The sequence below is a fragment of the Lissotriton vulgaris genome, chromosome 11 (assembly GCF_964263255.1).
Source record: "Lissotriton vulgaris chromosome 11, aLisVul1.2, whole genome shotgun sequence".
NCBI classification, from domain to species: Eukaryota; Metazoa; Chordata; class Amphibia; order Caudata; family Salamandridae; genus Lissotriton; species Lissotriton vulgaris.
In genome coordinates, this window is record NC_141699.1 from 102,708,651 (window position 1) to 102,734,482 (window position 25,832).

Consider the following 25,832-nt stretch of genomic DNA (forward strand, 5'->3'; position numbering starts at 1 on the left):
AAAGTCTAACTTTCCTACTCGTAAATGCTCTTTGTGACTAAAGAAAGTCGTAAAGTTAGACTTTTGGCTCAGTTTACCTTTGTGTTTCGGGCCCTACATGTGGACATCTGCCTGGAAAGGTTCGCAGTTCAGTGTTAGTGATTTTGTTCTTGTATTACAGGGCTTTCTGTTATTTTCATAATTGTTTTAATACTGTTGGCTAATTGTTACTGCATGATCTATATGTATCCAAAAGTTTTAAATGCACACATGCCAAGGCTAGATCTGTTGAAATTCGACCACTGTTTTGATTGTCTGACACTCATTTGTGTATCACACCTAAAAGTGTTCTTAAACTAATGTATTTTGTTTAGCAAAACTGTACAAATTGTGCAAATAAAAATAAAAAATAGATGCAATTTACAAGTGTTAAAGAGTCACAATATTATTTGGTGAAAGGTGAAGTTCTGTATTTGTGGTACTGAATGTAGCACCTTTGCAATTGTGTGGTCTGTGCAGTGCTTTCAACATACATCTTGGTATCCAACGAGGGTCCAGGAGGGCTGTTGTATTTCCAGATTTTCAGGATAACCGCCGAGTTTATACATGGATTCATTTAGAACCATTTTATGCTAATATATCTCATTTGGATGTCTTGACCTATGGGAGTCGCCTATGATATATAGATGTTCAACAAGCATTGGGTCCAGTTCACAAAGGTAAACAAACTTGCACTTGAAAGTTAACGCTTTTTTACAAATCACGGATCAATTTTACGAGTAGTATCTTTACAACTGCCTATGCCTTTATGTGCGGAGATTCTGGAGTTGTAAAGAACTACTCGTAAAATTCCTTTGTGAATTGTAAAAAAACATATGTTTGCACAATAGTGCAAGTTAACCTTTGTAACTCAGGCTCTGCAGATAACTAACCCCTCTCTCTAAGAGCCTGTTATCTATTTCTTTCTTCTTAGGTTTGGATCGACAGTTTATTCGCCCCAAACTGGAATCATTTTTAATAATGAACTTGCCGATTTCTGCAAACTGCCGAGAGGGCGCATCAGTGAAGGTACTGACTGGCGTGTCATTGACATGCGTGTGTTCCTGCTATACACTAACACACAGCACGCGCATACATGATGTCCCGAGTCTGCTGTATGCACAATCCAAACTGAGATTCATGCTGCCCACTGCAAATGCTCATCGCTAAAACGTGCACACCTGGGCTTTAAGTGGGCCGGGTCTTACCGGGTCTGAGCACCGGCAGTTTTTTAAAGGGGGCCTCGAAACGGGTCTCTATCAGCCTCTGTTTTGTCCCTGGCACAGGTGGTCCATTTTTTTCCCGGACACATGGATGTGCGCATTCTCACTTCTCACCAGTAGAGAAGTAACGACATGATGTCATGCCAGGTGAGCCTTGTAGGGCGAGGGGAAATCCTTTAAAGAGAGTCATTTTCTCTCTGGATTTCCCTTCTCTTTTTGAAGCTCAGGATCAGCAACATTGTCATGGGGTCGCCAGGGCTTTAATTGGAAACTTTTTTCAATATTATATACAAGCCATAGTTGCTTCTTATTTATCTTATGCAACTAACAACCATAGACCAAGCCAATAGTCCTGACTTGTAGGTATGATGTTACTTGTTGTGACATATATCTAGATGCAATGAAAGAAACAGCAAAATACAAGTCGGGCGGCACTAAGCTAAGCACAGATTTGTAGTTTAAGTGTTTAAGCCACGCCCTTAATTACATTGGCCACGCCCCTTTGAGAGACCCTCCAGTTTTGTTATCCCATTTAAAGCCCTGGTGCACACACAGGAAACAAACTCGTACTGCATATACATGACACATGCAGTCACGTGCATACACACATGCCACTCAAACACCATTCACACTAACACACACAAATACAGACACACACTTTCTGTGCATACACATATGCGGAAAAACACTCTACATGAAATCAAGAGGGACGGCAAATTCCTGGCCATAAAATTAAGAACATAGGTTCAATATTTAATTGGAAGGTCCTCTTTCTCGTCTCATATTGATGTATTGGTCAAAGGTGCTAGTTTCCACATTTTCATGCTGCAAACGTTAATTGACCACACCACATAACCACCAATTCATAGGGCAGGCACCCCTAGATTACTGTAGCATAATTTACCTTAGCAACCGCGAAAATCACACAGAAAAATCTCCTCGAAAATACAACAAATAGTAAAGTACTACAGATTATATTCATTAAATAAAAATAAATTGTACTTACAGCAGGCTCCACATCTTCCTCGCTGTCCTTCTGAAGCATGTGGAATGAAGAACCCCCCTAACCAATCCAGACGCTGCTTTCATGCTGCATAACAGCAGTGCCAGGATTGGATGAAGTGGGTTGGCCCAATGTTCCCTCAGGCAATAGAGGCCTGTTCTGGGTCTCCACACAGCGGTCTAAGACAGCCTGCTGGAAGCTTCAAAGTGCGCATGTCACTTTGAGTGGGGCACGACTGCTGGTCAAAGTGAAAATGGCAAGGAAATCATTTCATTGCCATTTTATTTTTAACACCACGCGGCTTGCAGCGGGTGGGGGAGCAATGCCGCCGCCCTCGTAAAAAAAACGCTGCTGCATAGTTTACAGTCGTATCATACACACATTTTTCAATTCACAGACATTATATTTGAGATAAAGTACACCTGTCTGTACATTATAAGGATATTTCAAGTCATTGAGTACTTTATGACCGTATTGAGGTACAAGGAAGAAAGCCAAGTTCCTTTACAAAGTCAAGGAACCCGAAATGTATTCAAACTTCCCGCGGCACACCATGCGGCAAACCCGCAAACCCGGTGACCATGAGGAGGGCTGTGTTTGCGCGTGTCTGAGTTGGGGTGGTCTGTCTAATATGAATGTATCCTTCCAGGAGAGAGGCCTACGTCCGCCATGACGCCTTCTATTCTCATCTCCAAGGACAAGAACTCTGTGATGGCGATTGGTGGCGCTGGCGGAGACATGATAACCAGTGCTACGGCCTTGGTAAGTACAATGGTTGAGCTGCTGTTGTGGGATGGACTCTGTTTACTCACTCTAGTCCCACAATGCACCGGGGTCTGAAACAGTGCCCTCTGACACTCCGTATGTGTGTGACTGTGTGTGTGTGTTATTTGTATGGCGCAAGTCTAGCCAAAAGGCAGCGGAGCAATGTACAGGGTCAAAGGCAAAGAGACAGCTGAGTAATGACAGAAGATGTAGTTCTGTTCTGGGATCCGAAGAGGACTGCTCATACATATAATGTTCAATAAAGATGTGAATCTTCAGCTCTTTCCTAAACTGGAGCAGGGTGATGGGGCTCCTAATGGACGCAAGGATGCTGTGTATGTACAGCTGTGGGACATACCACTGTTTTCACTCATTGAGCCCCCCCACTCATGTGCATGCAGTCCTAAACACACAGACACACAGACACATGCGATCCAGCACACACACATACACACATGCACACAAGCGCGTGCATGCACACACACACACACACACTCTGAACGACTACCATTCCCAAAGCACACATACAATGCTGGACTCTACAGGGTCATATTAGACCCAAGTGCTAGGGCAAAAATGAAAACAAATGATTTTTCCACCCTTTTTTGCACTGATGCTTACAACAAACAGAGCATCATTTTTGCACAGGTTCTTACCACCGGACTTCAGCTGACTGTAACTGTCCGCACGGCTATATATACACAACACATTGGCAAAACCAATTGGTTTTGTGAAGATTAAAGGAACAGGTGGTGATTCGTTTGGTGCTTCGAGGGGCAGTGGCGGCCAGCACGGATCGGAAGTGGCGGGGCAGGGAGCTGGGGGGGAGAATGGAGGAGGAAAGAGAATGCTTACAAAAAAATACAAAAAACACTTACCTTTTCGCCACGTACTGCGTCTCAGCTCTGAATCTCCTCTGTCAGACTCAGCAGAACTGCAACTATGAAGCACACCCAGGCGCCCCTGACCAATCACAACGCTGCAATGCTGTGTTGTGATTGGTCTGAGCAATGTGGTTCGGTGCTCGAACAGAGACTTAGGGCCTGGGCAAGTTCTCCATGCAGGCTGTAATGCAGCCTGCATGAAGAACATGCAAAGTGTGCATGACTGTTTGGCCTGGCCCAGAGGGCCGGCCAAGCATTCACCACTCCTCCTCTGCCCTACTCTGAGAGCAGAGCTACCCCACCCGCCCGCTCGCAAAGAAGACGGAAACAATAAAATGAGAATAACAACGTTTCCTTTGTTGCACTGGTTAAAAGCAGTGGGGCAACGTTCCTCCGCCTTTGCAGAGGAGCCGCCTCTATCCAGGGGCACTGCCGATGCATAGTATCCATCGTGTATCAGATCACTTAAATTCAGGTGGAATGTGTCAAGCAACAATTAACAGAAATATATTTTCAGAACTGTGCAGAGTGGAAACACGTTCACTGTGGCACAGATGGCTGAAAAAGGGCGCAATATGAAGATTGCGTCTGAGCTTTAAGTCATTTCGGCTGTGCCTATGGTCTCTCACCATTTTCATCTTTTTCGAGTAAACAATATTGTACTATGAGCCCAACCACTAAATGACAGGCTATTTACAGCATGTGAATCTATAATAGCTTCATGCTCCGGAAGTACTGTAACAGGAATATACGTTGTTTAACCCTCACAATGCACTACTATCAGATGGTGTAAAACTAAATCAATAGACATCGCTAAACCTGCACTTCTCATATGTTTAAAAAGAGCTATATTAGAAAAGGGAAGGCGTTGTCAGTGGAGGGAGTTGCGGTGAAGATTTCTACCTCTGCACTTTGTCACTTTTTAGGAAGTTGAAAATCTCAAGCGGGATAGAGCTGCAAGTTGTAGCCGACATGGGCTCCACTTGCTTTGCTGGGAGGTCCCGCTGAACCAGATTTGCTGCTGCAGAGAAGAACGCGGCCGGAGCTACTGTGGGGTCAGACCAACCGGAGATGCACCTTGGGTGGGAAATAGCATTAACAAAGCGCGGTAAATAACGCTGGGCATTTCAACGTAAGCTATACCACGCATATGCGCCCCCCCCGCGCCAGGATACTCACCAGTAACAGAGCGCGCTACAAAACGGTTTATAACATAACATTTATAACATAACATATGCCTTTCCCATGCATATTCCTTTACCACGCATGCCTTTACATTGATTTCCGCTGTCAAGGCGGTAAAGGCATATGCGTGGTAAAGGCAGTCAGTGCTCTAGATTCAGAGTGAGTGGGCAGGGTATGGCAGGTGTTGGAGAGACTTACTGCCTGGACACGAATGGAAGGAACATCTTGGTGAGTATTTTCTTTTTTTAGGGTTGGGTTTGGGGTACTTTTCAGGGCCACGGGGCAGTGCTTAGGGCTCAGGGTGGGGGGTCTTGGTAGTTGTTAGGGCTGGGGCTGGTTTTAGGGCTCAGGGCAAGGGGCTGGGGTGTTGTTTGAGCTGAGGTCAGGGTCGTTTTTAGGGCTGGGGCCGAGTTGTAGCGCTCAGGGTGTGGGGTCAGGGTAGTTTATAGGGCTGGGGCTGGTTTTAGGGTTCAGGGCAGGAGGTTGGGTGTTTTTAGGGCTCTGGCCGGGGATCGTATTTAGGGCAGGACTGGTTTCAGGGCTCAGGGTGGTGGACTGAGGTGTTTTTAGGGCTGGAGTTGGGGTAGTTTTCAGGGTTGGCGGCAGTGTTTTACGGCTCAGGGCAAGAGATTGAGGTGTAACCGTTACCCTATATGTTCCCTTACCAATTATGCCTTTACAGCAAAATTTGTTGTAAAGTAGTCGCATGTGTGGTTCTGTCATACAACCACCTTGGGCAGATCAGCGGGCTGCTAGGTCCCAGTCTTATGCCAGTTCTCAGGCCAATGTTTGACAAAAATGTTTCTAAGTCTCAACTTTTAGGGTTAGTTAACACCACTTCCAAGGGTCCAGGACTGTAGGGGCACCACTTGGTGAGTCAGGACTCACTTCAGCACAGGCCAGGTGCAGGGTTCAAGGTCTCTGGAGCTTGTTATCTCTCTGTACCTCACACAGGAAGCCAGCCAACAAGCTCTTGCAGTCACCCTGGTAGTCCTGGGTTCAAGCAGTAAGAAAAGTGCAAGCAGCAGGGTAGTCATCTGGGGTGCAAGGCAAGTCTCAAGCAGCTAGGCAATCCTCTGGTAGCAGCAGGGAAGTCCCCTGAGGTACAAAGTTTGCCTCAAGCAGCAGGGTAGTTCTCTGGGAGGGGGAGGACGGGAGGGTTCTGGGCAGTCCTTCTGGAGACCTTCACATATCCATGAGTGTAATGAAAAATTGTTCTGAGGGTCCAATCTTTATACCTGGTGACAGCCTTTGAAGTGAGGGAAACATCTAGGCTACCCCCAAATCTGGTTCTGGATTGTTCTCTCCTTCTCCTGGCAAGGCTCCAAGAAGTATAGGGTGACAAAAAAATAATGTCAGGTTTCTTTGTGTGTGCTGGAGGCAGCCCCTTTGGAAGTGCAAGTGAGGCAGGGAACAGCCCAGCCCCCACCCATCGTGCCAGGATGGCCCATCCTGCCCTAACCTAAGCCCTTCTGTCTCACTGGCTGGGAGGAGTACACACAGCCTAACAGCAGGGTCATGTGACCCAGGAAACCAACAGCATGCACCAAATGGTTAGGACAAGAAAGTAGCAGCTTTCTAAAAGTTGTGTTTCCAGAATTGGGACTGAAAAACTGAATTAACAATTATAGAATATTTTAAATTATAATTTAGTTGAGACCAAACACAATATTTCTACCTATTCTTAATCAAGAGTTAGCACTTATTAAATGTAATAAGGTAACAATATTATCCTATGGGAGAGGTAGGCCTTACCGAAGTAAAATACAAATCTTGGAGGTTTTTCACTAGCAGGATATGTAAAACTTACAAACGATGGAAGGTTTAGGCCTGGCAAAGCCTGTGACATGTTTTACAATGTTACTTTAGTGGGTGGTGCTATAAGTGCTGCAGGTCCATTAGACTAAGTTTTAGAAAAATAATTGCTAACTAAAGGAGTAGTATTGATATTATCGCACTCCGGTGTATCAACAGAATATCACATTTGTGAAAAGTTTAAAAAGAGCATGAATCAATCATTGGAAGGAGAAAGAGACACAGAGAAAGCTAGAAGTATATTCATCAAAAAATCAATCCGTCTCCTGTGGGCGCAAGCCGTTTTGCTGTTTGGTGGAAATTAATTTTCTTTGGGTTCCATACCTTGGACACTTCTCTACAAGTAGGATCCATTACAAGCATTTTTGATACGCTATAATCCAGATTTCTATTTTGAAACCACCGCCCAATACCCTTTTCCATTTACGGAAAATTACATACGGGAATTTACAGGGGGGTTTTACCTGCAATAAATGGTTTGGTCCTGATGATGGTCTTCATGACGGCAGCAGTATAGACCGAAACGTCGACAGTTACATCATCTCCATCAATGCTGCACTGGCACAAGCATACAACCACTACTAATTAATTTGTCTGGTTGTTTTGCCATAACCTACTGGAGTTGATGTTTAAGTTTTGAACTGAAGTGTTTATGTCATTTATACCTCTGTTCATCACTTTTTTGCTGTTTATGTGTCTCCCCATATCTTAATTTGTAATTTACATTCTATTGAATCTATATAAATTTTTTTGATGAATATACTTCTAGCTTTCTCCGTGTCTCTTTCTCCTTCCAATGATTGATTTCATTTCCTCTTTTTAAACTTTTCACAAATGTGATATTCTGTTGATACACCGGAGTGCGATAATATCAATACGACTCCTTTAGTTAGCAATTATTTTTCTAAAACTTACTCCCTTGTAGCACCTTTTGACCTGAATGATCTATTGCCCAAGCCTACAAGGGTTGATTGGGTTTCCCCTGCTATAACTGCAGGTCCACTAGAAGCATATAATTTACAGGCTCTGGGTGCATGTAGTACCACTTTACTAGGGACTTACAAGTAAATTAAATGTGCCAATTGGGTGTAATCCAATTTTATCTTGTTTAAAGAAGTGAGCACAACTCACTGGCCGGCAGTGGTAAAGTGCACAGTGTCCTTGTGCTAACAAAAAATAGTTTCAGAAAACAGGAGGGAAAATGGCAAACACGTTTGGGGGAAGACAACACCAAGGATGTGAAGTTGAGCACTAGTCTTTCATCACAGTGACTATCATCAACCATGAGCATGATCTGGAATTGCCCCTAGAGGCTAAATTACCTACTGGAGTTACAATAGCAATCTGCCCAGGAGTTGTTTTGGTAGGTTGAATGATGGGCAACAGGTCAATGTAGTGGACACACAGTGTAAAGGAAGATGCCATAGTGACATATTGTGTTGAAGCACTAGAGGATGAAAACAATAGGTGGTAGAGAAAGAGAAAATATTGCTGAGCTGGTCTTCTTCGCCATTCTTATGCCACAAATCTATGCTTCTACGGCCACATTACCAAATATACGAATGTTACTCCCACCCGAAGCATTCTGGCACTCTGTCTGAGGACCTGCTTGTCTTTACCAAGGAGGGAAGATGAAAATGTAGCTAGTGGTGTCGCAAAGGGGTGCAGGGGCGGCCCGCCCCGGGCGGCACAAGTTTTGGGGGCGGCGGTACCCCACACCCAAATCTTTCATGCATTTGCCCCTGGGCGGCAATCGCGGAATTATCGCGGCAGCACCACCCCTGCTCTTATGACCACCGCGGGGCAGGATGGCTTGCTAAGCCACTGAATGTAGCTTCATCTGCAGGGCCTTTGACAGAGATGCCCAACAAAAGGTGGGTGGAGCACCCTCAGAAGGATCACACAGGCCAGGGATGAAGGCCACGTGCTCCTAAAGTAAAGGGGTCGTGGAAGGGCAGGCACATTATAACATATGATCAGAATACCTATCGCCATACACAGAGTTCCGCTACTTGCCAACTGGTTGGATACCACAATCCAGAGTAGTCTGCAGACACAAATTATTGCATTTTCTTATCCAATTTCTTCAAAATGTACTTTTGCAAAAAAAATACTTCACGCACTAATTGCCAGAGTTCCTGCAGAACATCCTACTCAGGCAGTGGCATAGCAACGATGCCACGAGCTCTAGTCTAATGCCCTGCTCCACTTAGTAGTAAACACCATCTATAACTGGGGTGCAGTGACCCCCACACACCTGTTGGCCCAGGTGCCAGTGAACTTGCTGCGTGAATGATAGCTACAGCCCTGTTTGCGGCCTTTCTTGCTCGGTGCAATATGACACAAGTATTGCAGCATTTCCCAGGGTTGTGTATGGTTCCAAATTTTTCCCTGTTGCACTTATCTTATCTACTCGTACTTTGTCAGTGTTCCTGAAGACTCTCTTTGCCGCTACAGGAGTAGCCTACCAACGCCTCCCAGTGCTGCTGATTCGTGGGGAAGCCCTAGGAGACCTTGTGGCCGCAGAAGAGGGTGAGGCGCCGGCCCCGGGACTGCGAGGACCAGCATACAACAGCTCCAGCTGGTCCTCTTCCCGCGTGAGCCGCGCCCCCTCCCAGTGCCACGCCCCCAGGACAGCGCGATAACTTCTCCCGGCACCCGCTTCGCGGGTGCCACTCGTACTTTGTCAGTGTTCCTGAAGACTCTCTTTGCCGCTACAGGAGTAGCCTACCAACGCCTCCCAGTGCTGCTGATTCGTGGGGAAGCCCTAGGAGACCTTGTGGCCGCAGAGGAGGGTGAGGCGCCGGCCCCGGGACTGCGAGGACCAGCATACAACAGCTCCAGCTGGTCCTCTTCCCGCGTGAGCCGCGCCCCCTCCCAGTGCCACGCCCCCAGGACAGCGCGATAACTTCTCCCGGCACCCGCTTCGCGGGTGCCACTCGTACTTTGTCAGTGTTCCTGAAGACTCTCTTTGCCGCTACAGGAGTAGCCTACCAACGCCTCCCAGTGCTGCTGATTCGTGGGGAAGCCCTAGGAGACCTTGTGGCCGCAGAGGAGGGTGAGGCGCCGGCCCCGGGACTGCGAGGACCAGCATACAACAGCTCCAGCTGGTCCTCTTCCCGCGTGAGCTGCGCCCCCTCCCAGTGCCACGCCCCCAGGACAGCGCGATAACTTCTCCCGGCACCCGCTTCGCGGGTGCCACTCGTACTTTGTCAGTGTTCCTGAAGACTCTCTTTGCCGCTACAGGAGTAGCCTACCAACGCCTCCCAGTGCTGCTGATTCGTGGGGAAGCCCTAGGAGACCTTGTGGCCGCAGAGGAGGGTGAGGCGCCGGCCCCGGGACTGCGAGGACCAGCATACAACAGCTCCAGCTGGTCCTCTTCCCGCGTGAGCCGCGCCCCCTCCCAGTGCCACGCCCCCAGGACAGCGCGATAACTTCTCCCGGCACCCGCTTCGCGGGTGCCACTCGTACTTTGTCAGTGTTCCTGAAGACTCTCTTTGCCGCTACAGGAGTAGCCTACCAACGCCTCCCAGTGCTGCTGATTCGTGGGGAAGCCCTAGGAGACCTTGTGGCCGCAGAGGAGGGTGAGGCGCCGGCCCCGGGACTGCGAGGACCAGCATACAACAGCTCCAGCTGGTCCTCTTCCCGCGTGAGCCGCGCCCCCTCCCAGTGCCACGCCCCCAGGACAGCGCGATAACTTCTCCCGGCACCCGCTTCGCGGGTGCCACTCGTACTTTGTCAGTGTTCCTGAAGACTCTCTTTGCCGCTACAGGAGTAGCCTACCAACGCCTCCCAGTGCTGCTGATTCGTGGGGAAGCCCTAGGAGACCTTGTGGCCGCAGAGGAGGGTGAGGCGCCGGCCCCGGGACTGCGTGGACCAGCATACAACAGCTCCAGCTGGTCCTCTTCCCGCGTGAGCCGCGCCCCCTCCCAGTGCCACGCCCCTACAATCAAGCACAACGTAAAAGCGACTCCAGCAACGCGCATCGCGGGACGCGCGCGGGGCATAGTCCGGGGCGAAGACCGGGCAAAGAGCGGGCCGTTTGAGGCCGTTCGAGGCCCGGCGAGCCCGGAAGCTCGGCCAGAGCCCTATCTACTGTAAGGTATTTCACCGACCCTACTTCACAATCGCCACTTAACCCACAGTATCACAAATCACGAAAACTACCATCTATTACTTCATCATCTCATAGTATTACAAGATGGTAGCCACAAGAGGGTCTAAACAAAAAAACCCCGCTCCAGGGAGTGCCAGGAAGTTACTGGGACCCATGGACGACTTCCTGGCAAAAGCAAATTCACTCATTGACCAAAGTATCACCCTCATGGAAAAAAGAGTTTCACTGGACCTAGAATTTGCCAAGCGATCTTCCCTGGGTAATCTCGCAGAAGCCAAAACTCCCGCCCCGACTGCAAACAAAAAAGCGCCAGGTATCGCGCAAGAAGGCAGACGCAGCCTCCCAAACAATGTAAACCTATCTGTTTCTGACCTTGCAGACTCCCCGTTAGCCTCAGAATTGGAAAAAAAACCCAGAGCTACCACCTCAATCCCCTACCCAGACATCCCCCCTGGAAGACATGCAAGCAAGAGGAAGGAGAGAAGGAGCGATTAGCAAAAACAAGTTCCCCCAAAATAATCTTATACTAGCCAACACTGCTCCTCCCCCGAATATCCCTCAGATTCCTTTAACTTCGCCACTAATTCCCCTACAACCACAGCAAGCACTTACGACGGTAATAGTTCATCAAGACCAACAGGAAGGATCCATACCTATTCTGTTGGATTCGCCATCGCAACCACACATAAAGGCTCCGGAAAACCCGGATAACTCTATACTATTAGAGAAGATAACAGAAATCTTTAAACAACTACTACGACCTGTAGAATTAAAGCTAACTAAGCTAGAAACACAGATTTCAAAGCTCATTCCGTCTCCACAACACTCTCAGGGGCCCCCCCCAAAGAAGAAAGGGAACGCAAACTCTTCTCACAACGCTCCCTCTAATTCTTTGGGCAGCATCACAAAACCTTCCATCCCCCACACAACCACGTCACAGACAGTACCACCCACTGTTCCTCCCCCCATTCCAATACCTCCAGCCACCCTGACCCAAAGCACACCAAACCCTACCACTGTAGGTCCGACTACATCAAAACAAACCAAAACGCAACCACCCACAACCACTCGACCACAACCAGCCCCCAGAAAAACTGCTCCCCTTAAAACCCCGGTACACAACTCCTCTTCTCAATCAGCCCAAAAAAATCCCCCAAAAGAGCCTGGAGAAGCCAGACTCCATACGGAGCTTCCTCCCGAGGCCGCTCCCTATGTAGCAGTCATGATTGGAGTAATCGAACTACCTCCTAACACGGCGGAACCGCCGTGGTCCTTAAAAAACAAAGTTCACCATTGGCTGCAGACTAATCGCCCCATGCCGCCAAACTGCCATGGTAGGATCTCCTCACTTTACAGGACTCCGTGGGTGGGGAAAGGTAGCAAACAATACCCAGGGGACTGCATCATTATCACCTTCGAGGACCCTTGGGTGGTAGACTATATCACCTCTTGGGAACACCCAAATCCAAAGGGAAGTATAAGAATCAAACCCCTCTCATTCTTCTACCCCTCCATCCAAACCTTAAATAGCAATTTCTTCGAGGACCCCGCTTTCCCCTGGGTCGAGCCATCCCAGCGCCAACTAAGCTTCCCCGACAACAGACAATATGGCACTTCTCGCTTTAGGGAACAGGAAAACCCTTGGCAATTAGTCAACCAACGCCAGCAGGGAGAAAATCACGGAGAATGGGGATACCAACAACAGAGGAGGACCCGCAGAGCTCCACCTAGATGGGATCCCTGGTACAACATCCCAACAACAAACAGATACAGTCCCCTAGAAATGGTGGATTGACCATTAAGGGATTCAGAACAAACTACCCCAAACTCGATACACTCCTCCTCCCAAAGTAACAACTCCGTCATAACTTCACCAACCTCTGCCCCGAAAGAGAACCCACATATAATACCTTTACTATTCTGGAATGTGGCGGGTCTCCGAACCAAGATCAACGATCCTGTGGCAGTCAACTTCCTAGAGCAAGGCAAAATAATCTGCCTCCAAGAAACCTGGGCAACTTCAGAGTTACATTTACTAGGGTATAAAACCTACTTCTCACCCGCTACTCAAAGCCCAATAGGCAGACCCAAAGGAGGTTTAACAATTTATATTGCAAACACTCTTTCCCATCTAAAAGTGTCTAACCTCTTCACCGACTCCAACTACCAGATACTTTCCCTCTCCTTTGCAAATGAAGATACCATCATCCTCGTTAATTTCTATAACAACTTAGCGGAAAACGACTTTCTCACCTTCATCGATAACATGCAGGAGAGACTAAGATCCCCCCAACATGGGGAGACTAACTCCAAAACGATCCACTTCATCTGGGGAGGGGATTTTAACACAAACCCGTGTCCAATGGCAGACACCAAAATCTGCGGTTTCGTGGACGATAATGACGCTCCACTAGCTCACTTCATCCATAATAAATCCGGCAACGCCCTGAATAACACTCTCTCAGAGTTTGACTTATTTATTTCCAACTCCCCGAAGGCTGAGAAAAATAAGTTTAACCCAACCTATGTAGCTAGAGGCCACCAGACAACAGTGGACTACATCCTGCTGTCCTATAGCCTTGCCGCAAAAGTCACAGACCATCAAGTAATACACAATCTACTAAGTGACCACTATGCATTAAAGACCGAACTTCACCTATCGGAACAAAGATCCAAGGCTACGGACATTGCAGCTGCCCTTACCCAAAATAATCTACAACTGCACAAACAAAATAGCTATTCTATAAAATGGGAAAAGATCGACCCACAAAAACTCACAAAACAATTAGTCAACCAGGCATATTCGCATATTATTAACTGCCTGGACCCAGCTTTAAACCACTCCGAGGTCCTGTCGAACTTTGCAGAAATATTGAAATTAGCCAAGAGACTACTTACGGGGAAAACAACCAATAAACACACGGATAGGAAAGGTTGGTTCAACCACAATTGTACGAGAGCCCTAACTGATCTAAAAACCGCCCTCCATAAAAAACCAAGGGACGCGGGCCACATCCAACTTCTGAGAAGGAAATATAAGCTGGAACGTAAACTAAAATTACAACAAATGAAAGAGAAACTCTGGAACGACCTAGATAAGATCTCCCTATCAAAAAATAGTAAGGACTTCTGGAGAACGATCAGATCCCCTTTCCTCTCGGACAACAACTCTCCCAAGATAGAGGTGGCAATAGATGAGGGAACTTGGATAGCTCATTTTGAACAAATTTTCAAAAACCAAGTAATTACAGATCATCCACCTCACCATCACAACGAAGTACAATACCCAATCCCAATTTCTTTCGACATCACAGAAATCCTGGTGGCTCTGGATAAAAGCAAAACCGGAAAGGCCCCGGGTCCGGATGGCGTGCCTGTGGACCTTTTTAAGTTCAACCAGGAGCTTTGGGCACCTATTTTAACAAGAGTATGCATAGCAGCAGCTAGCGAGGGCATCTTGGACTCCTGGACCAGATCAATCATGGTCCCCATCTTCAAGAAAGGGGACCGACAGGACCCAAAATGCTATCGTCCCATATCCCTTCTGGACTCCCTTGGCAAAGTGGTGGGAAGGGTCATTCTGGAGAGACTGCAACTGTGGAGTGAGGAAAAGTCCATTATCTCGGATTTACAATTCGGCTTTAGAGAAGGCCTTGGGACAGTTGAGCAGGCACTTAATCTCAGCCTCATAATGGCCAAATACATGCACGCAAAGAAATCAACGGTATACATGGTCTATGTAGACCTGTCTGCCGCTTTCGACTGCGTCGCACATTCCAAACTATGGACAGTCCTAAAAGAGATGAATGTGGACCCCACATTGCTGGACCTTCTAAGAGAGCTGTATTCCGGGGCCTCAGCTAGAGTACGGTTCGGAAAGAACGGCGAGCTGACGGCATCATTTGGGGTGGAGCGAGGAGTTAGGCAGGGCTGCGTCCTGGCCCCCTTTCTCTTCTCGCTCTACACAAACGGCTTGGAGGAGGCGATGCTGAGGGGGGCCCAGGACCTCCCAAAAATGAAACAGAGACTGATTCCAGCGCTCCTCTACGCGGATGATGCCGTCATCCTGGCCCGAACCCCGCGTGAACTTCAGTACTCTCTAAATAGATACACCACCTTTATGAACTCCCTGGACCTAAAGGTTAACGTAAAAAAAACTTTTGTCATGACCACGGGGAGGGGGAAGAAAGGAAAAAAAAACATCTTCCTCGATAGTCAACCTTTGGAGATCGCCACACAATATCCATACCTTGGGATTGTGATTGACGATAATCTAACATGGAAACCAGCAGTTGAGGCGAGATGTCACAATTTTAAGCGCGCAATAGCAGCCCTGCAGACCTTTTCCCGGAAACTGGGAAGGAGGCGCCCAGTAGAACTCCTAAGAATCTACAATGCCAAGTGTCAGGCGATAGCTCTTTACGGAGCAGGGATCTGGGGTCACACAGACGTTGGAGCCCTCCAAATAATCAAAAATCGATTTGTAAGATTTCTTCTTGCCACCCCAAAAGGCTCATCAAATTACGCCTCCCACATGGAATTGGGAATTCCTTACCTGCAGGATCTCCTTAAAATCCAGCCACTACTCTTGTGGAGGCGTATTTGGACGTCGGAAGCTAACACACTATCACAGTCGATAGTGGCCGACATAATGTCACTCGACTACGCCTACAGAATTAAGTGGCTTAGCTACGTCAGAAACTTTTTCACCGACCTTGGCCTCGAAAAACACTACCTCCATCCAGAATCACTGGTAGCTCTCCCAAAAAAGGAACTCAAGGAACTTGCACTACGGCACTTGGAAACACTAAGACTGTCATCCGAGTCAGCAAAACCTTCAGTGGTTCACGCAAACACAGTCCAGCAAACGTTTGGCATTCAACCATATCTTACTCTCGACACTAAAACATACGAGAGGATGTTACTTACCAGGCTCAGACTGAACCTCTTTCACAGACTGGTCGCCTTTCCGTTAAACAAAGCCTGGGACCCAAACCTGCCTCCATGCCCTTGCGACGCGAAATCAACCCAATCCAATATCCACGTCATTTTATTCTGTAAATTTTATCATCCCCACAGAAAATATTGGATACTTCCGCTGTGCAGGCGATGGGGCCTCAGACAATGTCGACCAGCCTTTCTAAGACTGCAAACCTTAGAGTCGGAAGAAGTCTGTTACCTGGTTTTAAACTTTTTAAAATGCATTTTGAACCACAGAAAAAACCTTTAGCAAACTGCACTAAGGAAAAAGTAAAAGAAAACGTTTTAATGACCGAAGACTCTCTGAAACAAAATTACCTTTTTCCCTTTTGCTTAACTGCACAAATGTTTTTCATGAAATGGTCTTCTTTTTAATCTATGTATGTATGAATTCCTTATGTTACTTGCTTCTTTTATGGTTTCTCTTTGTGATTAACCGAATAAAGAATTATTATTATTATTATCTATATTTTGCATTGATTTTATGTCTTTGCAGGCGATCATAAACAAGCTGTGGTTTGGATACAGTCTGGAGAAGGCCATTTCCACAGGCACAGTCTACGTCAACAGAGCCAACGAGCTCTCTTCGGAGTTCGATCTATTGAAGGTAAGCTGGTGCGCAGGCGCACAGACAAGACCACAAAGACCCTTCAGAAAGGGGTATTCTGTTTTCATGCTGAGCATCAGCGATTATGGGCAACTTCCAAATTGGGCTCAAAAGTTGTTTTTGTTTGCGATTAGTTTTTTTAACCCATTAGAGGATGAAAGCAAATACCACTGATTCCCAATTTTGGTGCATTCAGCTTCCAAGTTCTACCTGGAAGAAACTGGGCTTGGTAAACTGTGTGCTAGTCGTAGGACCTTAGGATAAATTGGCCACATGAATAGTTTTAACCCATTATTCCCGAGAATGTACCATAAATCTATGAATCAGGTGAAAAAGTTAACCTACACTTTATTTTTATTATTATACAACACTTGTCTAGCACATAGCTACCTAAGGGTGTCGAGTTCCTTTTCGATCATTCTTAGGGAGTAGGGGAGGCTGTTCCACAATTTGGCCACATTGTAGGTGAAGGATCACCCTCCATAGTTTACCTTTTTAATAATGGGAATTTTGTCCAGATTGGCATTTGAAGAGTGCAGAGATCTCCCAGGAGAATAGGGAGATACCAGGGAATGGGAGATCAGAGGGCCTTCACCGTGAAGTGCCCGATGGGCAATACAAAGTGATTTGAATGTTATGCTCTCGGTCACAGGGAGCCAGTGAAGAGAGCATGAGGCTTGTCTGGCAGATTGGTATCTGGGGATGTTGTGCAGTATTCGAGCCACAGAAGTCTGTACCATCTGCAGTTTTCTTATTGTGGCTTTGTGGGCTGTGAATTACTGTAGTCCAGGGGCACAAGAATGAGTACCTGGACTACCAGCCTTTTTGCTGTGGCAAGAAGATAATGGAGAATTTTCCAAAGCATTCTCAACATGTCATAACAAGTGGCTACGAGCTTTGTTGCCTGGAAGTTGAATTTGAAAGATTAATCCAGCCTTATTCCGAGGCTCTTTACGGCTGTTTTGGGGTAAGGAGAGTTCCCCATACAGCTTGGCCAGCCCATGTCCAAAGCTGAGTTAAGGTTGTTGACTAGGATCATAAGCTCCATCTTGTCTCCATTTGAGACAGAAGCGGTCCATCCACTTGGCCACCTTCTCTAAACAGGGATGCACAGGGGGAGTCTTGACTTGAATTGAGGAAAAAGACCAGTTGCTTATCATCAGCGTAGGATACTATGAGATACCATACGGTAGGATGATCTTAGCCAGTGGCCCCCAACACAAATTAAAAAGGGTTGGGCTCAATGAGGAGCCCTAGGGAACCCACATTTTAGGTGCAGAATTTCTGAACTACAGTCACCATCAAAAACCTGAAATGCCCCGTTCTCAAGGAAGGACTTCAACCAGGCTAGGGCCGTTCCGGAGATTCCAGCACGCTGAAGACTGTTTGCTAGAATGTTGTGGTTTACAGTATCAAAAGCTGAGCTTAGATCAAAAAGGATGGTTGTTGCCAAAACTCCCTGTTCTAGCAGCCAGTTGGCGTCTTCCACCACAGCCAGAGGGACCGTCTCTGTGGTGAGGTAGAATATCATGATTTTCCCAAAACTCTGACAGCATTCCATTCACATGTATTTCAAGTGTTTTGCTTACCCTGGAAGGAGAGAAATAGGGCGATAATTTCCCAATTCGAAAGGGTCCAGGTTGGGATTTTTGAAAGGGCATTGACCATGGCATGTTTCCATGCCCTTGGAACACAGTCAGTAGTTAAGGAGAGATTTACCATTTCAAGCAGAGTGGGGAGTAACTCATCTATTGCTCTGGCTAGGATCCGTGGTGGGACCTGGTCCTTGGGGGGGGCCAGATTTAATTTTACCTGTAATATTTGTGAGATTATCCAGTGTCATGGGAGGGATTACATTCAAAGAGTATTGATTTGACAGGTGGGCTATCCTTAGATCTATTACTGACAGCTTCGGGGCGACTAGTAGAACGTGTCATAGATGTTTCAATTTTTTTTACCAAAAACAATTTGCTAAGTCATTACACCATGATGATGAAGGTTCCATAACAGGGGCATTTGAGGAGGGTTCAAGGGTGATTTTTACTATAAAAAACACCTCATGTGAAGTATTAGCAGTGCAGTAAATGTTCCTTCAGAGTACATTACTTGAGCTTTTTAATTTCAGTGTGATATACTCTAATAGTATCACAGTATTTCTGCTTGGTTCTCTCCCCATAATCTCTTGTCCAAATTCTTTCTGCCCTTTTACATGCTTTATAAGCTTTCAGAGATTGGAAGTATACCACGGTGCGGAATTGTCTTTCGCTTGTCTAGTGTGATTTTTGAGGGGAATAACTTGATCAAGCACGGATTCAAGTCACTCCAAGATCTTGTCATTTGCCTGCGTCGTCTCTAGCCGTAGGGTTGGTCTCAATTTCCTCATCGACTATTTCCATACTTCCAATGGCAGTTCAGACCAAGATCAGTATTTCAAGCTGACTGGGTTGGAATTTACGGGTGCAGAAGAGTATACCAAGGCCAGTGGCATCAAAAAATGATCGGTCCAAGTGACCGGAAAAGGATTTGAAACTTTTAACATATTATCATTAGAAAAGATAGGATCTAAAAGATGGCCTTTCTCATGGGTACAGCCAATCACCCTTTGGGATAGTTGGATTGCAAGCAAGTCCCGAAGAAGGTCTGCGACTTGAGCGTTTGCGGACTGTTCCAGGTGAAGATTAAAATCACACAAGATGGCTATTCGCTCTGGTACTGGCTATGTTTACTGTTTCTTCAGGGACTGAGTGGAGGTAGTTTGCGGTGGGGCCTGGTGGTCTATACAGTAATATTCCAGAAAATGTAGCGGTAGGAGAGAAGGTGATACAAAAGGTAGCACTTTCGCAGTCAGAGATGCTTATTGGTTCGACACAACAGCTATATTCTTCCTTAAGTATAGTTGCTGTCCCTCCTCCCTTCTTATTTTTGCAGATTTTCCGCAGAATATAATATCCTGGTGGGAGGGCGTGTACCAGGTCTGGACCTAAATCAACGTGGAGCCAGGTCTCTGCTAAAAATACAGCATTTGGTATTCTATCCTCAATAAGGACAAAGAGATCTAACTTGGTTGCCGGTAGCGATCGGCAATTAATTAAGAGCATATGCCGCCTATCTTTCTTGTTGGGGTGTTTCTCGGGGTGGGTCATTTTGGGGAGGTAAACAAAACATTGTTTGTTCGAGATGTCCCCCTTGCTTAGATCGATGGAGTGGCGGCAGCCATCATTAGTATTCCCTCGTATTGCCAGTAATTGGCGGGGGTCATAGGTACGATCGCTTACTGGGTGGGGGACCAAGGCTCCTGGCCCCTGGACTCGGTCAGACATGGACGGGCACAGGCGGGGTTGCCTTTGGCATGCCAATGGCGCATCTGCTGTGCTTTCACACACCTGTTCTGATTTTATAGTGAGAGTCCAAGGAAAGCTGGTGCGCTAACAAAAATGGCAGCTCCAATTACCTACCAAGTGCATATTATACCATGTTTAAATGGTATTTCTAGTGCGATTTGTTCCAGCCTGTTAGTACATCAAACGTGGCCATAATGCTTTGTATACCTCTTAAACTCAGCCTGCCTTGTGTTTGTGATCCTCTTTCTTGCTGCATGTCTGTTGGATATTTTGCTTTTGTGCTCTGCGTGTCTTGCGCTTGTGATCCTCTTACTTGCTGCACGTCTGTTGGATATTTTGCTTTTGCGCTCTGCGTGCCTTGCGCTTGTGATCCTCTTTCTTGCTGCACGTCTGTTGGATATTTTGCTTTTGCGCTCTGCGTGCCTTGTGTTTGTGATCCTCTTTCTTGCTGCACGTCTGTTGGATATTTTGCTTTTGTGCTCTGCGTGCCTTGTGTTTGTGATCCTCTTTCTTGCTGCATGTCTGTTGGATATTTTGCTTTTGTGCTCTGCGTGTCTTGCGCTTGTGATCCTCTTACTTGCTGCACGTCTGTTGGATATTTTGCTTTTGCGCTCTGCGTGCCTTGCGCTTGTGATCCTCTTTCTTGCTGCACGTCTGTTGGATATTTTGCTTTTGCGCTCTGCGTGCCTTGTGTTTGTGATCCTCTTTCTTGCTGCACGTCTGTTGGATATTTTGCTTTTGTGCTCTGCGTGCCTTGTGTTTGTGATCCTCTTTCTTGCTGCATGTCTGTTGGATATTTTGCTTTTGCGCTCTGCGTGCCTTGCGCTTGTGATCCTCTTACTTGCTGCACGTCTGTTGGATATTTTGCTTTTGTGCTCTGCGTGTCTTGCGCTTGTGATCCTCTTTCTTGCTGCACGTCTGTTGGATATTTTGCTTTTGTGCTCTGCGTGTCTTGTGCTTGTGATCCTCTTACTTGCTGCACGTCTGTTGGATTTTACCCTTTTGTGCTCTGCATGTCCGGTGCATGTGTTTCCCTTACAGCTGTTATGATTTGTGAATGTTTGATCTCACTGTCGTTTGCTTGTGTTCACTGTTCTTTTTGCTTGTTTTCTGAATGTTTCCTGCTATGTGCTCTGAAGTGGTCATTTGGACCCATAAATGCAAACCATTTATGCAAACAATATGTAGAAACTCTTCAGCAATTCCTTGCATTAGAACAGGAGTGCAAATATTTATTACCACTGATTGCTGCTGGTAAGTGCCAGTGCAGAACAGTCAAACCGGTAAGCAGTAGGCAATGACTGGAGGTGGGTGAACCAACAAACTAACTGGGAGAGCTGAGCCAGAGCCGAGCCGAGGGGCATCTGTGTCTCGGGGAGCCCACGCACGAGCCCATCAGTGAGAATGTTTGCCATGTAACACATACAACAAGCATAAATCAGCTTAGAAAGGGTATTTCTTAAACATGTGGAAGGATTTTCCCCTTAATACATTGAATTGAATCACAACACCGAGAGGCATTTTTTGAAAGTGATAGTTTATAAACAAGAACTTAGTAACCCTCTGGCCTCCTTGCCCTGACAATGCCATTAGTGAACTAAGGGGAAGTCATTTGTCCTTTGTGTCCTTTAGGTGGCCTAGATTCTAATTACTCCAACATTATGGTCTATTAAATCAAACACAAGAAAGGTTTCTGATCAGAGCACATCCTGAACTCACATATACTACAAGGTGCTCTCATCGGCATTAATGAAGATGAAGGAGTCATAGTGAGATTGAATATTTTTCTCAGGCCACACAATGTGCTGAGACAGGGAAGTCTGGATTGATCCTATATTTCCTGCTTTCACATTGCACAATCCAGCCAAGGTGGTATATCTCTCTTTCCAGTTTTACATCAGAGGCTATTGCTTTGTCTTTCATTCTTAGAGCATGGAAAAGGTCCCAAATTGGACCAGGACGGTAGCCCTTCCTGCACAAAAGCAATTCTGCCCGTAAAGCAGGCCCCTTTGCACTATGGGACAAGGGTGCCTGTGTTGCCGCAAAACAGCACTCCGTGCACCAGCGCAAGGAGAGAGCAGAAATGCTTCATATATTTGTAAATATGATCTTTCCCTTTCATGCAACGCAGTGCAGCAACTTTGCTTGCTTGGTAGTAAATATGCCCGGCAAGGTGTACAACTGGGTGCTTTCACCCTCAGTTTCAGCAAGAGATTTAGAGTCTCACACTGAGGCGGTCCCACAGATGGTTTAGAAATATGCTTCATGATTGTAGTTTCACAGAGAGGCACGCTGGCAAAATAGACGTCTTAGTTGCGGCCTCTATTGGCGCCAAAATAAACAGTATTACCAAGGTCAATAAAATACACAGGCTTCTTTTTGGATGCAGGCCTCGCTTTAAACTCTAGGTGGCAGCAGGACGTAAGGCTTGATTTCTCTGTGTTATACTCCAGTGGCGGCTTAAAGGTGCACTGTGGTGCAAACATGGAAAGTGCGCCCTATCTGTAATACGAGCCCAGCTTGTTTTCGAGCTGCTCTATCTCACGTGAGCACAAACGAATAATACATCTGGGACTGAGGGCCATATTATCAAGAACGACGATAACTGTATCGCTGCTTTAGTGGCAGGATACTGCCGCTAAAGCGACGATAAGGGGCTTGATAATATGCCCATGTGAATTCCCATAGAAGCCCAGGTTCACATCAGAACCTGGGCTTCTAGCAGTTTCCTGCCTCTAAAGCGGATATAATGTTATCGCCGTTCTTGATAATATGGCCCCTGTGTAGTGTCGTCACAGCCAGTGTATCCCTCACACACTAAGGTTGTCTCTCCAGCATGCTGTTTGGAAGTCCACTGTGTGTGGAACCTTCGTCGACTCATTCTTTCTTCTCATTTTATATCTCAGGAACGCAAAGATTTTGAGGACACCAAGCGAGGCCTGGAAGCCAGGGGGCACCGCTTCTTGAAAAGATACTTTTATCTTAACGTCGTGCAGGCTGTCGCTAAGGAAGGGCGCTGCGTGTATGCAGAATCCGACAAGAGGAAGAGGAGCAGAGCAGCCGGGTATTAGCGGAGCGGACCAATCAGAAACCTACAACATCCGGAGCACAGCACTCTGGGTAAAGAAGGAGCATTGCACATCCGCCACACTCTTCCGGCAGGCAGATGTCGCTTATTCATGTTGTGTAGAGACTTTCAAGCAGCGCCATAGCGTCATACTGCCACCTATCTGCCTGAAAGAGAATCCGCGCCTTAAGGATGTGCAAAAAATACAGCAATGCCTTTAAGAGGATTAACATTTTTATGCATATTCAACTCTATGTATAGGAATATATTTTTGTATACATTAGCACAAATACTCGTCCTATGGACGAGTACATTTATATACTTCAGAATAGTGGAATATTTGCTTTATGTTTGCAGTTTCCCATCACCAGTATTTTTTACTTTGGCATAACTAATTAATGAATCTAAGAGTACAGTTGTCTATTTGGGGAACAAATTACACTGCTTTGGTGGCTCTGTGGTACTGCAGGAGACCAAAGTTTTAATTTCATTGGAAGCAAGTAAAGGCACACAAACTATGGAGTTATAGTGACAGCTAGTGGTGAACACTGGAATAACGAGAGACATACCCATATATCCACCCTGCCATTCAAGCTATATAGAATCATAGACCTATTTACTGGAAAAAACATTTATTAAGGAAAGTTATAGTTTTCTACTAAGAGCACAAATCAATAGTATAGAAACGCCCAAGTTTCCTGAGAGCGCTTCAGTTGAAAGAGATGTATTGTTACGAATCGAATATGTAAAACACAAAGACTTTTAGCAAGCCACACAACCACAATGCCCTCCTCAATTCCCTGTTTTCACACCACACATAACATCACAGCTGACACCCTAAATGACATCATTGACTTCACTTGTGACGTATACGACACCACTAATGGGACATACTATTGGACATTCGTGCAAGCCGTGAGCGCTGTGCTGAGGATGAGGCTTTGAGCCGCATGGCTCTCCGGCCTCCAGTGTCCAGGTCCGGACTTAGTCTAGTGCAGGGGTCTTCAAACTTGGGGCGAGGCGGCTCAGGTGGTCCCAGGGGGAGGGGTGGTTGGAAGGGCGCCAGGCTGTGGCCAAAGAAGCATTATGCTGATAACAGTGCCCTCTTTTTAGCTGGGGTGGCAGTAAGCCCCTTTGTAATGAGCCATCACTGACATCTTTTGTCATGTGCATCCTGGCTGGGAGAGGGTGCCAAAAGAGAAGGGACTCCAAATATTCCTCAGAATCCACCACTAGCCCCCCATTTCTAATAATCACACCGTGGACACTTTTACACGTCAGTAAGGCCTGACTGACTAGAATAGTATGTTTGGCAATCATGCATTTGATTGCATTTTTAAAACAATAACAAAACCTAACCGTAATGTTTAAATAAGTCTAGACATTTTCAAACATTCCCAGTTTACTAGCTTATTTGTGATCATTTTTGAGGGGGGCCCTGATTTTTCTTTTTACTAGGGGGCGCAGCATTAACCCCGTCACTGCAGCGGCTATTCCGCCGCAGTGCTAAGAGGCGAGGGCGGCCGAATGCTTATGACGGAACCGCTCCATCACCAGCGTCGGTTGCACTGTGCTCATGACGGACCGGTTCCGTCACGGCCCCGCCCGCTCTTTAGAAAGCTCAGCGCAGGCGCAGAATCCGCGCCGCGCAGGCGTACCGAGTGGGCCGTGACAGAACCGCTCCGTCATCAGCACAGCGCGACCGCTGCTGATGACGGAGCGGTTCCGTCATCAGCAGGGGAGGGGATAAAAAGTTTGAGGACCTCTGGTCTAGTGCTTAATCTGTAAATGGTAACATGCCAGGGCCCAAGTTATTGCTCAGGGGTCACTGCATCACTGCCAAACGCCAATATTAATGCTCACAATAAATATCACTATCCTATAAACATGGCAGTTTGGATGCTTTCAGGTCACCCAAGGCAGTAAGAATGGCCCAGATGATCATTGGAACACTGATAGCTACATTGGAACACTGATAATTGAGACACTGGTAGCTCCATTGATATCTACCTGCTCATGGAATCCCTGGTGCTTCTGATAATGTGAAGTGCTTGTCTTAACAGAAGAATTAATCTTTAACCTGGAATGACCACCTCAAAGGGGTTATCCTCTATCTTTACTAACTCTGAGAAGGCCTTCATCCGGCTTTACCATCGGACCCAAGGAATGATCGAGCTGAGTGAATAGCATACTTTGACGAAAAGCAAATTTAATGACGTTTTGGTCAAAATTTGCTTTGTGGGATACTGTGAATTTGTTCTTAGTTTGCCTAACATGATTCGCCCCCTAGAAAATCTAAAAAAAAAAATATTATTTGAAAAAGTAAATTTGCATCACAAAACTTGATTTGAAAAAAAAGATAATTCATGGGGAAACAACCCATGTTTAAAAACATGGATTGATTGTTGGAAAGAAAATAATTTGCTAGTGAAAAGAATCAATTTGTCAAAACAGATATTTGAAATCTGAAAGCCTAAATCTGGAAGAAAAACGCTCCTCATTTGTAATTTGGCAAGCAAACCACATTTTTCCTCGATTCCTAATTTTTTATTTTCGTACAAAAAAACAATATCCAACCAGTCCTGCTTATAAGTAAGTGATCTAGTACAGTATTTTTGGGCCATATGTATCAAAAAACAGTTTTGCGATTCTCAAATTATGATTTTTAGCAAATCGCAATTAGAGAATCGCAAATTGCAACGTATGTAGGATTTTCTAAAAATTTTGAGAATCCTACATATTCCTTATTTGTGAATCGCAAATTGAGATTCACAATTAAGGAATACCTTCCCATTCATTCCTATTAGCTAGGAGGCCCATAAGAATG

At 46.2% G+C, this 25,832-nt stretch overlaps 1 protein-coding gene across 1 annotated transcript in view; it reads left to right on the forward strand.

Annotated features, from left to right (window-relative positions):
• The window catches only part of GGT5 (gamma-glutamyltransferase 5), a 237,089-nt gene extending 211,776 nt beyond the window's left edge, over positions 1-25,313 (forward strand). The window contains exons 9-12 of the mRNA XM_086942787.1: positions 953-1,047; positions 2,894-3,006; positions 16,487-16,597; positions 22,845-25,313. Coding sequence (XP_086798913.1) covers positions 953-1,047; positions 2,894-3,006; positions 16,487-16,597; positions 22,845-23,009 — 484 coding nt within the window. The 3' untranslated portion in view covers positions 23,010-25,313. The remainder of the gene's footprint in view (positions 1-952; positions 1,048-2,893; positions 3,007-16,486; positions 16,598-22,844) is intronic.
• Positions 25,314-25,832: the final 519 nt, after the last annotated feature.